The sequence below is a fragment of the Eublepharis macularius genome, chromosome 3 (assembly GCF_028583425.1).
Source record: "Eublepharis macularius isolate TG4126 chromosome 3, MPM_Emac_v1.0, whole genome shotgun sequence".
Classification (NCBI taxonomy): Eukaryota; Metazoa; Chordata; class Lepidosauria; order Squamata; family Eublepharidae; genus Eublepharis; species Eublepharis macularius.
This window is the reverse complement of record NC_072792.1, coordinates 151,261,217-151,279,225: the sequence shown is the minus strand read 5'-3', so window position 1 is coordinate 151,279,225 and position 18,009 is coordinate 151,261,217. Positions and strand designations below refer to the sequence as shown.

General features: G+C 42.1%; 1 protein-coding gene across 1 annotated transcript in view; it reads left to right on the top strand.

Moving 5' to 3' along the window:
- NBEA (neurobeachin) overlaps positions 1-18,009 on the top strand; it is a 702,521-nt gene that overhangs the window by 99,158 nt on the left and 585,354 nt on the right. The window contains exons 13-16 of the mRNA XM_054973860.1: positions 10,452-10,620; positions 12,481-12,560; positions 13,927-13,989; positions 14,077-14,174. Of these exons, the coding sequence (XP_054829835.1) occupies positions 10,452-10,620; positions 12,481-12,560; positions 13,927-13,989; positions 14,077-14,174 (410 nt within the window). The remainder of the gene's footprint in view (positions 1-10,451; positions 10,621-12,480; positions 12,561-13,926; positions 13,990-14,076; positions 14,175-18,009) is intronic.

The following is an 18,009-nucleotide window of genomic DNA, read 5'->3' as shown; positions in this document are numbered from 1 at the left end:
CAGAGCTTTGCTTTATTTGCAGTTATACGACAGGGGATCCTATATAATAATGGAGTAATAATTTTTAAACGAACCTTTCCATAAAATGGGCAACTGGAGAACATGTGCTCTGCAGACTCTACCTCTCCCAAAGGGCATAGCCTTTCTGTTTAGGGGATTTTGTTGTACCTACCCTCAACAACGGCTGATGGAAAAGCAGAACACCTGGCCAAAGAGAATGCCCTTCTGAGTTTATTTACTTCCACAGAGGCCAGTTACTTGGCTGGTTCAAGAGTACCTTTAGCATTTATCAACACCCCCATTTTAGATGCACTAGAGATGTCAGTTTAGCTCTCTATGTCCCCTATTCTTTGTTTAATTAACCCTTTGGCTTGTTCAGCCCCCTGAGTTAGGAGCATCTGAGTAGAGAAACCTATATTTGTAATATACCTATAAACAGCCTTAAGCCAGCTGGATTTAAATTCATCATGACGAATCGGGGGGGGCAAACCTTGAGGACAGAAAAATGCTTTCAGCCACATATGAATGGATTCGATACCCACCCTAGCTTCAAACCTCAGATTTCCAGACTCCAGACGAATCCAGGTGTTTGATACACTCTTGGGAACTTGTAGCACAGCTCTAAAAAATTTGGACTGTGCTCTTCCTTGCGGATTGAAACAAGAGGAGGGAGGACCTAGAAATGTTCCATATAGCATCTGTGCTAAAGATTTGGCCTTATACAGCTTTAACGCTGCTGGAACAAAATAGCTGCTCTGGGTACGAAAATTTTTTAATATGACATTTGCTGATCTTTCCCCTTGTTCAGCAACATACTGGCTGTGCTTAACCCTTGAGCCATTTGCCTGTACAATTACACTCAAGTATTTAAAGCTATCTACTTGTTCAATCTGATGGCCATTGATATTGATAGCCCAATTCCTTTGTTTTGGTCTACTCCCAAATGCTATGATTTTGGTCTTCTGATAGTTGATATCCAGGAACTCAGTTTCACAAAACATAGCCATTTTCCCAAGGGCTCTTCTTAAGCCAACTGGGGTTCTGGATAAGAGCAGTGCATCATCAGCATACAGTAATACAGGTACGTACCAGTTTGCGAGTTTAGGGGGGTGAAGATCTGGAGTATTGAGCCAGCTAACCAAATTGTTGATGTAGAAATTAAATAAGACTGGGGCTAGCAGGCAACCCTGCCTAACACCTTTTAGAGTTCTAATGGGGTCAGTGAGGTGACCAAGACTACTACATCTAACTCTTAGCAAGGTATGTTCATGCAAGGCCCACAATAAGATCAGAAGTCTTTTGTCTGTATTGGTACTTAGGAGCTTATTCCAAAGCTGAGGTCTAGATATTGAATCGAACGCAGACTTAAGGTCAACAAAAGCAGCGTATAATGAGATTGTTCCCCTGGCCGAGTATTTTTCAATAAGATGCTGTAAAGTCAGACAATGGTCAAGTGTGGACCTGCCTGACCTAAAGCCCGCCTGTTCATCAGCCAGTATATTTTCTTGTTCTAACCAATCCTGGAATTTTTCTAACAGTTTACCTGCATAAAGCTTTCTTATAATATTTAAAAGGCTGATTGGTCTGTAATTGGAGGGATCCTCCTTCATACCCTTCTTATATAATGGAACCACTATGACCATACCCCAAGACTTGGGGATATGGCCTGTATTATCAGTATATGTAAAAAGGGGAGCTAGAAAGGAGACCCACCAGACCTTATTCTCTTTCATAAGTTCTGGTGGGCTGCCATCAATACCTGGAGCTTTGGCGTCCTTTATGAAATCCTATGAGGTGGCAATGAAAGCGGTAAAGAAGGAATTTTACATAGCTTCCATTGCATCAGCTAGCTGACGCCCAGCAAAATTATTTAATGTGGTACGTTCATTGGTCTCCCTATTGGGAGGAGATCGGCAAAAATTGAATTTGAATATCAGCTGTGAGGTTTTTGCAAGCCTTATTGCTGACAAAAACTTGTCTCTCCACCACGATTTACCGGTCACACTTGATACAGTACATGAACTAGGGGCCCCTTGGCCATCTTCTGGGACAATATTCGATCATTTCAGCCCACTTTCGGGGGTGGTGGTGGACAGGATTCTGCAGGTAGTGAGGCCCACAACATGTCTCCTGGAACTGTGTCTGTCATGGCTGGTGAAAGTCAGTGTCGATGGGCTATGAGACTCCTTGGAGGCTGTTATCAACTTGTCCTTGGGCTCCGGGGCTTTTTCACGGGGTGCTAAAGGAGGCAGTGGCGAGGCCCCTTTTAAAGAAACCATCATTGAACTCTGCCGACCTAGTCAGTTACCGCCCAGTGTCGAACCTTCCATTTCTGGGTAAGGTGATTGAGCGGGCAGCAGAGAGACAGCTGCAGAGTTTCCTGAAGGACACCTCGGCCCTGGATCCCTTCCAGTCGGGGTTTTGCCCAGGACACGGGACGAAGACACTGCTGGTCACCGTTATGGATGATCTTCACAGACACCTGGATTGAGGTAGATTGGTGCTGCTGATAATATTAGATCTTTCGGCAGTGTTCGATATGGTCGACTATGATCTTTTGACCCACCGCCTCGCCAATGTGAGGATACAGGGGACGGCACTACAGTGGCTTGTCTCCTTTCTCCATGGTTGGGGACAGAGGGTGGCACTGGTTTGTGGTGTGCCAGAGGGGGCAATATTCTCCCCATGTTTAACACCTTCATGCGCCTGCTCGCCCAGTTGGTGCGAGGTTTCAGACTTGGGTGTCACCAGTATGCTGATGACACCCAGTTATATCTGCTGATGGACAGCCAGCCTGGCTCGGCCCTGGATGTCCTGGAGCATGCTTTCAAAGCTGTGACTGGATGGCTGAAGCAGAATCGGTTGAAATTAAATACCACGAAGACAGAGATCCTGTACTTGAGGCATGGGTTTGGGACCCCGGCTTCCTGCCCTCGACGCAGTGGTACTTACACCAGCTCTGAGGATCAGGAGCCTGGGGGTGACCCTAGATGTCTCCCTAAAAATGGATGCTCAGGTTGCCCGGTTGCCAGGTCTTCTTTTTTCCATCTTCGACAGACAAGGCAGCTTGCTCCCTATCTTTCGACCTGTGACTTAACTGCAGTGATCCAGGCAATGGTCACCTCTAGGTTAGACTACTGTAATGCACTCTACGCAGGGCTTCCCTTGGGTCTGATTCACTGGTTGCAGCTGATCCAAAATGCAGTGGTGCGTGTCATCACCGGAATACCTAGTAGTGCACATATAACCCCGGTACTGCACCAGCTTTATCGGTTACCTGTGGAGTACCGAATCAGATTCAGGGTTTTGGTACTAACCTATAAAGTCCTATACGGACTGGGACCTGCTTATCTTTAGGACTGCCTCTACCCATATGTGCCCCAGAGGACACTTCGATCTGGAGAAAAACAGCTATTAATGGTTCCTGGCCCCAGGGAGGCCTGCCTAGCATCGACCAGAGCCAGGGCCTTCTTGGTCCTGGCTCCAATTGTCTAATGAGACCAGGACCCAGCAGGATTTGTTATCCTTCCTCCAGGCCTGTAAAACAGAGCTGTTCCTCCAGGTGTGTGGTTGATGCTGGGCAGGGCCCCCACTGGCCAAATGGAATAGGACGGGGCCCTCCCTATCAAAGCACCCACCCCAAACAATTTTTTTCTTTTTTTTTTTTTTGAAAATTTTTTTATTGGGTTAGAACATTTTTATTTTTACATTACAATCAATTTTCCCCTAATTTTTCATTTCTAACCCCCTCCCTTTCCCCCCCTTTTGTTGACTTCCAACAGCTTTCCCACCCTCTGTCCCTTTTCCCTTACTTCTATTAAATTCCTCTGTCTAAAACAGATATACATTCTCCATTATATTAAGCAGTACATCTTTAACTCCCTTACTTATTATACACCCAAACTATACGTCTTTAGATAAACAATTTATCCCATTTTCCAGTTTTGAATATTTCTATATAAACCTATATATCATAAACCATAAAAATTTCCCACATTTAAATCAAACAATTTGATTTGTTCTCTATGTATTACTCATTTCATCTTTTTATGGTAATTCTATATAACTCCTCAGATAGTCAATCAATTTAACTCTTCTATACATTCAGTTTGGTGCATATAAATCTTGTCAAAGAAAGAAAATATTGTTAGTTAGTCAATCCTCATGTTTAAACCTTATCATTAATTATTCTCTATCAGTTAACCTATACATATCTATATATATCTCAATCAATTAATCTAACTGCTTATAAATTCACATTTCTCTTCCTCCCCCGGTAAAGTCACCCCTCTCTTTTATACTTTTATTATACTTCAGTAGTTCTCAAACTGCCACAGTTTTCCTCCCACCTCCCATTTCTTCTCCAGATATTGTTTCAGCTTCTCCCAGTCTGTGTTGAACTGCCCTGAGTCCAGATCTCTCAGTTTTCTTGTCATCTTATCCATTTCAGCCATATACAGCAATTTGTAGATCCAATCTTCAATAGTTGGCACTTCTTGTACTTTCCATTTCTGCGCATACAAAAGTCTAGCTGCTGCAGTCATATAAAAAATCAACGTCCTATGATGGGCTGGAATTCCCTCCATTCCCAAGTTTAGCAGCAGGAGTTCTGGGTTCTTATTTATTTGAAACTGTAAAATTTCACTCATTTCTCTTATTATTTCCCCCCAGAACTGCCTAGCTACCTCACACGACCACCACATATGATAGAGGGAGCCCTCATGTTTCTTACATTTCCAGCATTTATTAGAAGTATTCAAATTCCCTAGCGCAATCTTCTTTGGTGTCATGTACCAACGATAGATCATTTTGAAAATGTTCTCTTTAATATTGATACACGTCGTTGTCTTCATTGTAGTTTTCCACAAGTATTCCCATGCCTCCATTGTTATTTCTTTATTGAAATTTATAGCCCATTTCACCATCTGTGTTTTAACTATCTCATCCTCAGTATACCATTTCAGCAATACTTGGTATACCTTGGATATTCTTTTCTTGTCTTCTTTAAGAAGGGTCTGCTCTAGTTCCGAGTTCTCTGTTCGTATGCCCCCTTTTGCAAAGTCTGAGTTGTATAAGTCTCTAATCTGTCTATACTGAAACCAATCATAGTTAGGTGATAGTTCCTCTTGCGTCTTTATTCTAAGTTTAGATACTTCAATCTTAGTTATTTCTTTGTACGTTAAACATTGTTGTTCATTATCCACAGCTCTCGGATCTATCACCTCATATGGAACCACCCACAAGGGGGTTCCTTCTTGTAGGTAAGTTCTATACTTCTTCCAGATTGTAAATAGACTTCTCCTTACAAAATGATGCAGGAACATCGAGTTGACCTTTACTTTGTCATGCCATAGGTATGCGTGCCATCCAAAAATTTTTTTATATCCCTCTAGGGCTAATAGTTTCTTATTCTTTAATGTCATCCACTCTTTTAACCAAACTAGGCAGATTGCATCATGGTAAAGTCTCAGATTGGGCAGTTGCATTCCGCCTCTCTCCTTTGCATCTTGTAAAACTTTTACTTTCACTCGAGGCTTCTTGCCTGCCCAAACAAAATCTGATATTTTCCTCTGCCATTTTTCAAATTGTTTAGAGTCTCTGATGATTGGTATTGTCTGTAACAAAAACATTACTCTTGGTAACACATTCATCTTAACTGCTGCAATCCTGCCCAACCATGACAGGTTCAATCTATTCCATTTGATCAAGTCTCTCTCTATCTGAGTCCATAATTTTTCATAATTATTCTTGAACAAATCTATATTTTTTGCAGTCAGCTCAATTCCCAAGTATTTCACCTTACTAGTTACTTCACAATCCGTTGTTTCCATTAACAATTGTTGTTTCTGCTTAGTCATGTTTTTGCATAATATCTTTGACTTCTTTTTGTTAATGAAGAAACCTGCCAAATCTCCAAACTCCTTGATCTTGTCTATCACTTTTGACATGTTCTCCAGTGGGTCTTCTACAATTAACATTATGTCGTCTGCAAATGCTCTGACCTTATATGAATAGTCCTTTATTTTTATTCCTCGTATTTCCTCATCTTGTCGAATTTGTATCATCAGAATCTCCAATACTAAAATGAACAACAATGGAGATAACGGGCAACCTTGTCTTGTTCCTTTACTAATCGTCAATTTTTTGGTCAATTCATCATTCACTACAATTGCTGCAGTCTGGTCTCTATAGATTTCCTTGATTGCTCTGACGAATCTTTCTCCCAATTGTAGCTTTTCCATAGTGGCAAACATAAAGTCCCAGTTTAAATTGTCAAACGCTTTTTCAGCGTCTACAAAGAAGAAACCAACCTCTTTGTCACAACGCTTGTCGTAGTATTCAATAGCATTGATCACTGTCCTTAAGTTGTCTCTTATTTGTCTGTCTGGCAAAAAGCCTGCTTGTTCCTCCTCTATGACTTCCGAGAGCCACCCCTTCAATCTCTCCGCCAATATCTTCGCAAAAATTTTATAATCATTATTGAGTAGTGATATAGGCCTATAATTTTTCACGCTAGTCAGATCTTGGCCCTCTTTTGGGATCAATGATATATTCGCTTCGCTCCAAGTGTCTGGAATTCTTTGATCCCTAAAAACTCCGTTCATCACCTCTTTTAGGAATGGTGCCAGTTCATTGGCCATTGTCTTATAAAATTTAGCCGTAAGTCCATCTGGCCCTGGCGCCTTTCCTAGATTTGCGGATTGTATTGCCATATTTATTTCCTCATCAGTTACTTCACTGTTCAGCTTATTTCTCCAAGCTTCCGAAATCTCTGGAAGTTTGGTTTTCTCCAAATATGATGCTATTGATTCTTTGTTTACTTCTTTTTTATTATACAGCTTAGCGTAAAATTTATAAAAAGCTCTACTAATGGTAGTCTGCTCCAAATACGTTTTGTTTTCTTCACAAATTTTATTTATTATTTTCTTTTCCCTTTTCTTCTTTAATTGCCATGCCAAATATTTCCCAGGTTTATTAGCACCCTCAAAAGCTTTTTGATTCAGTCTTTTAAGGTTCCACTCCAATTCTTTGTTACTCATTGCTGTTAATTGTTCTTGAAGAATTTTGATTTCCTGATGTATTTTCTTTTTCCCTGGTCTCTTTTTTAACTGTACTTCTTTGGCCTTTATTTTCTCCTCAATCTCTTGTCTTTTCTCCTCTTTCTTTTTCCTTGCTCTACCATTTAAGTCCATTAGTATGCCCCTTACAACCGCCTTGTACGCGTCCCAAACTTTACTGGTTGGTACTTCTTTATTCACGTTGTATTGTATAAAAAACTTAGTCTCTCTTCTCAGTGTTTCCATATTCTCACTTTCCTGTAACAGGTCCTCATTTATTCTCCAGGCTTTCCTTTTTCTCCTTTTTCCAAATTTCCACATAATTGGGTTGTGATCTGAGCCTACCATCGGCATTATTTCTACCTCCTTAGTCCATAGCGCTAAGTCCTTTGAGGCCCAGATCATATCAATTCTTGATAATGTAAGATGCCTTGCAGAATAAAAAGTAAACTGTTTGGTTTTAGGATATTCTCTCCTCCATACGTCTTCGAGAGTCTCTTGTTGAATCAACTCAAAAAAAAGCTTTGGCAATAGTCCTCTTTTCTTTTGTGCTTTTGTAGTCTTTTTGTCTAATTCCAAATCTGTCACTCCATTAAAATCTCCAGCAAGAATTATCTGGTCATATACAAGATCGTCTAGGTGCTTCCTTAAGTCCTCAAAGAAGCTTTCCTTTGCACCGTTAGGTGCATAAAGTCCGACTACCAACACTCTCTTTAAGTTCCAATTACATTCCACTGCTACAAATCTAGCTTCCACATCTCTCATAACAAATTTTGGCTGCAGCTCCTCTTTTATATACAACACCACTCCTCTTTTTTTCTTGTTGGAAGCCGCTACAAATTCTTTGCCCAATTTTCCAGATTTTAAATATTTTACATCCTGTTTTCTAATGTGGGTCTCCTGCAAACAAACAATATCACATTTTTGTTTTAGTAGCCAATGAAAAATATTTTTTCTCTTATTCGGTGAGTTTAGTCCATTTACATTCCAAGATAATACTTTACACTCCATATTCATGGTTTTGTTGGTAAGTCTTTTTCATTGTCCTTGATAAATCTCTCCATCTCCCGCTCAGATCTGATGCGTTTTTTTGCCCCTCCAAACTCAAAGGACACTCCTTCCGGTAACTCCCATCTGTATCTGATATTCATGTCCTTCAAAGTCTGAATTAGCACTCTATATTTTTTCCTGTCCAATAACACTGATCTGGGCAGTTCCTTCATTATAATAATCGTCTTGCCATCAATCTCCAATGGATCTTGAAATTGTTTGGTCACAATCCTCTCTTTCATATTTCTAGTTGTAAACTGCACAATCACATCCCTTGGTAGTTTCCTCTGGGTTGCAATTCTCGAGTTCACACGATACGCCACATCTAGGATAGCCACAATTTCCTCCTCCTCCTTCCCCAGGTAATCAGCCAACACCTCAGTCATCTGTTCTTGCGCTGACTTCCCTTCCACTTCTGGCAGACCGCGAAAACGAAGCTGCTTCTCCATGTGTTTAGTTTCTGCAACTGACATCCTCCCCTTCACCAGCCTCATCTCTGTTTGTTGCGTGTCTATTAAATTCTCCATCGCGTCTTCTACTGTTTTAACTCTCTGCTGCGTTCCTTGTAATTCACTGCTAATCGTTTCCACACCTTTTTTCACTTCTGACAGCTCCGACTTTACTGTCTGTGTAACTTCCTTGACCTCTTTAATAAGCTCCAATTTCGTGTCCTTAAGTTCTTTCATCATGTCTATAAGTTTTTTGTCCAAGTTTTCTATTGCTGATTGCCACTCTTTTTTCGACATCGTGGGGCTTGCTTTAGCTCGCTCCCACGAATCTGCTCTCTTCCTCAGCTCCGTGGCGTATAATTAAACGTTTTCCTTTTTTTTAAATGTCCCAATCTTTACCAAAATTAATTTTTTATATCCAAAATGTCGGGCGTCTTTTCTCTATGGTTTCTCTATGTTATTATAATCCAAGATGGCCTACTTCCTCTTCCGCTGAAGCCACGACCCTTCCACTTTCAAAGATGGCGATTCCCCACTTCCTGTCCTTTGGCAAGGGCCGCTTCCCTCCAGCCACTCTATTGTTGTTACGCACTTCCTGTCTCCCGTCTTCCCACAGCAGGTCTCGCGATGGTGTCTTTTTCCCACAGCTCCAAAACCACAGGTATTCAAAACAATAGTCCGATTTTTGTAATAACTTCTTTAAACTTAGTCTCTTTTAAAATACAACTCCTGCCGAGTCTTCACCTCCTTTTCGCTAGTCTGTTGCAGTTTAAAAGTCTACTTTCTTTCCTCTCTGTTTTTGTCAATCTGTCCCGTTTCAAGAGATAGCGATCTTTACCTTCTCTCCAGCTTTCTCGGGTTGTAATCGCTGTTTCGATCTTAAATTCTCCTCTCGACTTCCCTCCCCGATCGAAGCTTGGGTATGTAGGTCTTATGCCAGCCGAATTGGCCCCAAAATTGCCGCAGAGATTATAGCCGACCCGTCGCAAGGTGGGACCTCAAGGATCGGGGGGGAGACTCCTTGTGTAGAGCCCCCCCTCGTCCGAGATCTAACTCACCCTAGGGTCTTGAGCGTTCTTTGCCTGCTCCCCGCCTGAGAGCAGTCGGCCGCGGGTTATTTTCACCCCTCCGGCCGGTTAAAACGGCAATCCGGTCAGCTCCACAAATGGAGCTGCGTTAGACCTCCATGAATCCCAAACCGGAAGTCCCCAAACCGGAAGTCCCAAACAATTTTTTTCTTAATGTATTTTCAGTGACGGTTTGGGTGTTGGACTGAGTCAAATTATTTTTATACTGCTGCTTTAAATAATTGTACTGTACTCATTGTGATTTTAAAGTGTGTAAACTTTTTAAGTCTATGAATGTAATCTGCCCTGAGCCTGCTGGTGCGGGAAGGGTGGACTAGAAATTTAAAATTAAATAAATAAATAAATAAAATTATTGGTTCCTAAGGTTCTACTAGACTTAAATATTTTGTACAGAAGCTTTTCAGTGTACCACAAGATAAGTCACACCTCTGTTAAAATGTGTTTCATGGATATTCTTCATTATCCACTTTTAGGGTCTTGGGATTGGGTAAGGGGAGAATTGCAATACCAACCAGAAGTCTTAAGACTGAAAAGCACAAAGGAGCAAACACATATGATACAGTGAATACTTGTCCTTTTTAAATACCTAAATATAGTTTAGATGGGATGGATGGTCTTTTTTCACCAGTGAGAACATAAAAAAATAACCATGGTTTCAGAAAGCACTCATGTAAAGAACCTGTAAATGAAAATTAATCACTACTTTCCTTCCCTGTCTATCTTTGTGATGCTCATGCTCATAGAGTATTTTTCACTGAGAACTAATATTGAATTGATTAATATGTTTTGCTTATAATGTTCTTTAGGTTCAACTGTCTCTTTATACCTATCTGTCTGCTGAATTTATTGGCACTGCTACCATCTACACTACAATACGTAGAGTAGGCACAGTATTACAGCTAATGCACACATTGAAATACTACTACTGGGTAGTTAATCCCGCAGATTCCAGTGGCATTACTCCCAAAGGATTGGGTAAGCACAATATTACACAGTTTTGTTGCAGTAGATAGCTTATTTGTTTATGAGCTTTGGATATTCATGCAAAATGCTCTTGTTGATCATCAAAGTTCTTCCGTGTGTGTTCAAAGCATGTACTACATGATGCCTGACAGCTGTAGTCTCATACTGTGCATCTTACCATCTGAGATATGAGTATTCTAGCTAGTATTTCTGTTTATATACTCTTGGGTATGCTTTGACTAGCTACAGTCGGAACTGTAAGCTGTGCTGATTGTAGGCTGTGGTGGGGGCAGAGCAGTGGCACTGTTTTTCACTACCATGGAACTCATTGGGAGAGTCATACATATGCCACCTCTTGCTACATATTATAATGCTAGCACTGTGGGTGGGAACTGGGCTGGATGGTGTTGGAATTCTGGCTAAATCCCACTCTTTCCATAACACTCCTCTGCCACTGCCCATTTCTGGTCCTTGTTTTGAAACAACTGCTCTGACTTTACCCAGATACATTACCAAATATGCCAGAATAAGTTCCTCTGTTATAGATCCTCAATTCTTTTCCTAAACTGCTCCAAAATAGCTTTGGGCATGTGCCCTTAATCACAAATTTCCCACATCACATCTAGTCTGACCCTGGAGAGGCAGGTTTTAATGTTATGGTGATTGTATTTCTAGCTCACAGCTCCTCTTATTCTAGAAAGAAGAACCAAGTGAAAAGGGAGATGCCGCATTTATTTGAATATGGGATCTTGTTACGTGCAAAATTTTGCACCTTTGTGGTTCGTTCTCCCTTTTCTGACCAACCACAATAAAAATTAAAATAAAATCCAGGAGTCCTTCTTGAATTGAAGCAAAACAGATGGTTTTTATTTACCCAGTGGATGAGCCCTTTTTCTTACACAGAAGTAGACGGTCTCCTTGTGTGTAAAAGCTCAACCCCTTACAATAGAAGCGTAGAGCAATTAATACTTTCAGATAATCATAACAATATTACAATATTCTAATATTTGTTATCTTATTGGCTCATAAAGTATCTAGGGTTAGTTCTGATTTGAAGACGCAATTCTGGGTTGGCTCTTCTACTTGGGAGAATTCCAAATCCTGCAACCCCCTTATCTTGCCCTCAATTTAGAAGGACATCTTCTAACCTCTCACCTACTTTCTTCTGGGCATAATACTTTCAATAGCGCCAATGCGTCTCAATCTGGCAACCTTGATACCCTCTGATAACTGAAGTCTGTTGGTAAGGGATGTTTTTTCCATCTCTGCCCTTTCCCCCAGTTTCTTCTCAGCCTTAAGGAAGATATGGCCACAGGTGGCCAAAACCAGCTTGCTGCATCAAATCAGTTTTCTACAAAAGGCTCTCTGGTACTGGTTCCTATTGGAATCTTATAGAATAATATAACATATGCATAATATTTTATAAGTGCAGCTCTACAAGCAGTATATTATTAATTCTCAGTTCTTGCAGAGTTTCAGCATACTTCTCTTGATCTTCTTGTTTCAAGTGTCATATTCTTATAGGTTGCATTACAAGTACTACATTGGCTCCTGAGCGTAGGAAAAAAGTGCAAGGCATATAAGTGATATATAAAAGTAATATATAAAATCCTTTTCTTCAATTCCATATCCATCAATCTCTTTGACACTGCAAGTTAGAATATATGAGAATTCCAGGGGCAAAGTACAGGTGTGAGAGGCTTAAAGTAACACTTCTTCATTCTGTTTTATTAATTTTAATGGTTTAATGTTTTAATGTTAATGTCCATGTCCGACAATGTCCAGAAGGGAATGCATTTCCTAGAAAATACTGAGGTCAATAACAGTAGTTGCTTACATTATATTTCAGTTTCTGATTTTAATTTATTTCAGAAGGTCCTCGGCCATCACAGAAAGAAATCATATCATTGCGAGCATTCATGCTTTTATTTTTGAAACAGCTTATTTTGAAGGTAATATTTCAGAATTTTAATGGTATTGCTGTTGGTCAAACCTAAAAACCTAACACAAGTATAGATAATTTGGGGATAAATACACAAATACATTTATGCTTAATTATTTACTAGTATTAATAATATTGCTACTATTAATTTATAAAAAGATGGTCTAAACATAATATGGGTGAAAGAGATTTGCATTTTCTCGTGTTTAATTTTTTGTATTATTTTAGGTCTTCTGTTTAGCCAAAAGTGTAAAATTTTTTGGTGCTGCTTCTTCCCAAAGCTATCTGTGGTTGCTTCCCACAGCAACAACTCTCCATTGTGCAGACACTGCTGTTGCCAATACAGAGTTGTAATGCTAACACAACCAGGGCACTTCCACAAACAAGCAAGCAAACAAACACACCAACTACCACAAGGAGGCAGTATAATTATCTAAATACTTATATAAATTTTATGTATATTTCAGGCTTTTAGAAATTTTTAGAAATTTTAAAGTGCAAAGTGCAACATGTGAATCATACAAAATATACAAGGTCATAAACCACAATACATATTCAGTCAATTCAGTCAATGAACAAGAGTCGTATGCAGCAGTAGTGAAGCGTTCATGTGGAAGCATTCAGTATACTTTCCTTGGTCATTCCTTTGCAGCTGCCATCTATCCCCTGCATACCCACCTGCACCACTAGAGGACCTTTTATTGGCTTAAAACAATGGTTACATTGTTATAATATTAAAAAAAACACTGATAAAACCTCTACAGTGGTGCTGTTGTGTGAGTGGGGAGATGGTAGCAGCAAAATGATGCCGAGGTTTGTGGGATTTTTAAAAAAATCTGTGCCTTCCCATACACACAGCATGAAAATTCACATGGACTACAGCCCTTCAGGAAAGATCATGCCAAATCAGACTTGAGGAAAGCCCACTCCAGTTTGAGTGCCAAGGCAGTGCAAAGCATCATATGGAAGCAACTTGGTTTTTATTATATGGAAGTGAATAATGCATTCCAAAGTCAGACCTTGTCAGAACCTCTTGAAAGTCGGTATTTTTCCTAAATATGCTGTTAAATTTGAAAGTAAACTGAAATTATTGTGTAGTTAAGTATCCGTTTAATAACAGTTTGTATAGGTGTAAGATTAAAGTTTTTGACTTTGGGATTAGGATCACAACATTTAAATCAAACATTCTTAAAGAAGTTTTTTTATCTTATAAAATATTATTTTTAATTAACTTTATCAATGAATTTTTAAAAAGTCATCTTTAAGAATGCACAGCATAGATCCATAGGTCCAGGAAATATTTTCTGTTATTTTTTTATTATAAATGAAGTTTTAATTTGTTCAAAGTGGTAGTAATAATTATCAAATCTCTCTAGGATCGAGGAGTCAAAGAAGATGAACTACAAAGTATATTAAATTACTTACTAACAATGCATGAGGTAGGTTTGCATAATTAAAACTAAATTCCAGCAATTTGAACTAACTGTATGAAAAAAAAATTCCTAATGTTATCTTATGTCACGTAGGATGAAAATATTCATGATGTGCTTCAGCTGCTAGTGGCTTTAATGTCTGAACATCCAGCATCTATGATACCTGCTTTTGATCAACGAAACGGGATACGGTAGGAATGGAAAATAATCTAGTTTTTTATTTTCAAATGGATAAAATGAGGAAGTAAGTTGGACAGTGGTGGGACTTTGGTGGGAGAGCTGCACCGGTGGCTGAGCCAGGCAAGAAGCGGTGCAGCCACTGCTGAGAGCCCCCACCCCGGTATTCCCCGGGCAACTCCGCCAGCATTCGCCAAAGGCTGCGCTGCCCCCATGACAGGTGTATGAGTGGCAAGCAACAGCACGGCCAGTGTGCAGTCCTCGATCCTCTCTGCCTGCTAACACCTCCATTCCACCCTCACCAGGAAGCAGGCGGTCATGTCTGCACCCCTCCATGCCAATAATTTCAGCTGAGGTGTTGCTATGAGCTATTGTTCTGTGCTGTGCCTTGATATCATATTGGTAATGCCATAACTTGCCTTGTATTCAGAGGCTTGCTGTATCCAGAGTGTCTTATCTCTTGTGCTTTGAAGTTCTGTGTCTTTGACCTTGGAAACCTGCTAGTTCTCAAGGGGAAGAAGAATACCATGTTTCATTCTTAATCTATTGCCTCTCTTATATCTAGACAAAGCATGTAAACTATTTGGGAAGTTCTCAGGACAGCTTCGCACCAAAAGTTATGTTTTCCTATTGGGAGCGGGGAGAGTGCTTGGGATCTATATGAACAATAGTTTTTACAGATTTTACCATTCCTGTCAATTTCTGGTCAACCTGTGGACATATCTGTGAACATGATTTGATTCCTTTTCAACCAAGACCACGGAGTGCTTGCTGTGAGGGTACAGGGACCTATATGCCATAGCCTGTCATCCATAGAACTGACACAGGCAGACAGGGATTATGCACCCCCATGGCTATGGCACCCATGTTGAGGTGCCTGGCTGGGCGTGGCTGCCTGGTTGACTGGCAGGTGGGATATGTGCCCCCCCCGAAGGGTGCAGCCTGTGGCACGAGGGGCCTGGAGCAACCGGACTACCAGAGGAGAGGGATATGCTGGGGCAGCCACAGGGCCTGCCACAGGATCAACCAGTGGGCACAACCTCCCAGGGGATGGAGAGGGCCTCGGCCCAGGTGGCAAGTGAGACTGGCAAGGTGCAGCCAGGAGAGAATGCTCCATAGTTGCCCTGGCAATGCTAGTTGAATTCACCAGTTGCAGGGCGGCTAGAGTTGAGAGCACCATGATTGGCAGGAAAAGGTGTGTTCAGTCTGTGGGCTGGACCCCCGCAATTGGGCTTTGACAGAGGTGCCTGCCTTGAAAGGAGCCCTGTCCTGTGAGAGGGAGTTACACTGAAGGTGCAGACAGGGCGCCCACCCATCCCCTTGCCCAACCCCCATCTCTGACAAGGGTCAGGCTGGCAGCTGAAGCTTTTTTTGCTTGCAAACTCCCCCTATCACCGCCACCACTCCCAGAAACATGCACCCCGTCCTTGAGAAGTTAGATCAGAAAAGTAGCGGGACCTGGTGAGGGTCACACCTGCAGCTCATGGCACTCCCAGAGAGTGCCCCCAAGTCCCAGAGAGGTAGCTCTTTAGAAGCAAGTAGGGGGCAGGTTCTAATATGAATGACGAAAATGCTTATTGGAAACAGTGGGAGAGGCTGGAAGGCCCATTGGATATGATGGGAGCTACGAATGCTCCTCGACTTGCAGCAGTTCCAATGAAATACATTGCTGCATTGAAAAGATGTGAGGAGAATGCAGGGTAGACCCTGAGAAGCCATGCTCTGGTGCCAGGATGATTGTTCCCAGAGTAGACTGATGGTCTCCAGAACTGCAGAAAATGCTCAGAAGGCTGTCATCCCATCCTCAGCGCAAGATTCCCAAGGTCTATCCCTGCCTCCAGAAACATCAAAAGAGAGAGGGGTCTGGCCATGCAGGAAAGGAGCCTCAGAGATCTTGGGACATCGCTCCACCTCCTCTCCCTAGTATCAACTTTATCCCCTACATGTAGTGGTCTTCTGCCTTGCTTAGCAAACCCCAGCAGCACTGTCAGAGAATGAAAGTTTTCCGTGGCCACCTCATCAGACACACACAGGCAACATTCCAAGTCCTACCTTGCTTCCTGCAGCTAATTTGAAGGAGGGAAGGAAGCTGGGTGGGGCTGGAGCCTCCAAGGTACCACTATACCCCTGCTCTTGTGCTGACAGCAGAACCCCTCACCTAGAGGGGGAGGGGTGGCGATACTCACTCGGGAGTCTTTCTCCTTCAGGCTGCTCCCTGCACCAAAGATCACTGGCATTGATTATATAGGCCTGGTGTGGGGTGCTGTGGAGAATTTGGTTATCTGTCTGGTGTACTGGATGCCTAGCACACCAGCAGCTACCCTGTCGAGCCTGCTGGAGGTGATGGTGGGCTGGAATTTGGAGTATCCCAACCTATTAGTTTTGGGTGACTTCACTGTCATTGCTGATGACGCTGCCTCCTCACAGGCTGTGGACCTAGTGTCTTTCATGGCAGCACTAGGACTCTCCCAATACACCAAACTGAGAGCCAGTTTGGTGTTGCAGTTAAGAGCGCAGGACTCTAATCTGGAGAACTGGATTTGATTCCTCACTCCTCCACTTGAAGCCAGCTGGGTAACCTTGGGACAGTCACAGCTTCTAGCTCTCTCAGCCTCACCCACCTCACAGGGTGTTTTATTGTGGGGATAATAATGACATACTTTGTAAACCGCTCTGAGTTGGGTGTTAAGTCATCCTGAAGGGCGGTATATAAATCAAATGTTATTTTTATTATTAATTTGTGGCAGCGCCCACTCATCAAACAGGCTGTACGCTAGATTTGATCTTTGAGATGGGGATTCATATGGATCCAGATATAATTGAAGAGGTGCCATGGTCAGACCACTCTGTCGTGATGACCCATTTGGGTATGCCTCCCCCACATAGGCAGCGAGCTGATTTATGCTCGCCCATGGAAACTTATGGAGCCGACTAGCTCCATAGTGTACTGAGGAGCTATGATGGATGAAACGGGAGCTGAGATGGCTAGAGCTAGTGTGGCGGCATACTTGTGATGAAGGAGCAAGATCATCTTATAGGACACTTATGAAAGCCTATGAGATGGCATGAAAGTGATCTTTAGTCTCCCTATCACAGGGAGAAAGGCAAATTGTTGATTTGGGACTTAGCTGTGAGGCTTTGGGGAGCTTTTTTGTGAATACAATCTTGTCCCTCTGCCAGGAGTTGCTGACCATGGTTGATACAGTATGTGAACTGGAGGCCCCTTGGTTGTCTTCTGGTTCAGTTTTAGAACACTTCAGCTGCCTCTTCCAGGATGAGGTTGACAGGACCCTCACTGCTGTGAGGCCTACCACTTGCCCCTTGGACCCTTGTCCCGTTATGGCTGCTTAAATCCAGCGGTGACAAACTCTGGGTTCCATTGGCGGGGATCATTAATTTATCTTCGAGCTCAGGCATGTTCCCTGGAGCGCTGAACAAGGCAGTAATAAGGGCTCTTATGAAGAAGCCATCTTTGGACCCCCACCAATCTGTCCAGTTACTGCCTGGTTTCGAATCTCCCGTTCCTGGGTAAGGTTATTGAGTGAGCGGTGGTGGAACAGCTGCTGGTATTCCTGAATGACTCCTTGGTCCTGGATCCATTTCAGTCCAACTTCCGTCCTAGCCACAGGACAGAGATGGCGCTGGTCACCCTCACAGATGATCTTCATTGGCATCTGGATCGAGGCGGGTTGGTGCTTCTGATGTTATTGGATCTGATGGCAGCATTTGATGTGGTTGATTATGACCTCCTGACCCACCTCCTCAACTATGTGGGTATACGTGGGGCCACCTTGCAATGGCTGGTCTCTTTTCTCCACGCTTGGAGATACAGGATGGTGCTTGGGGAGC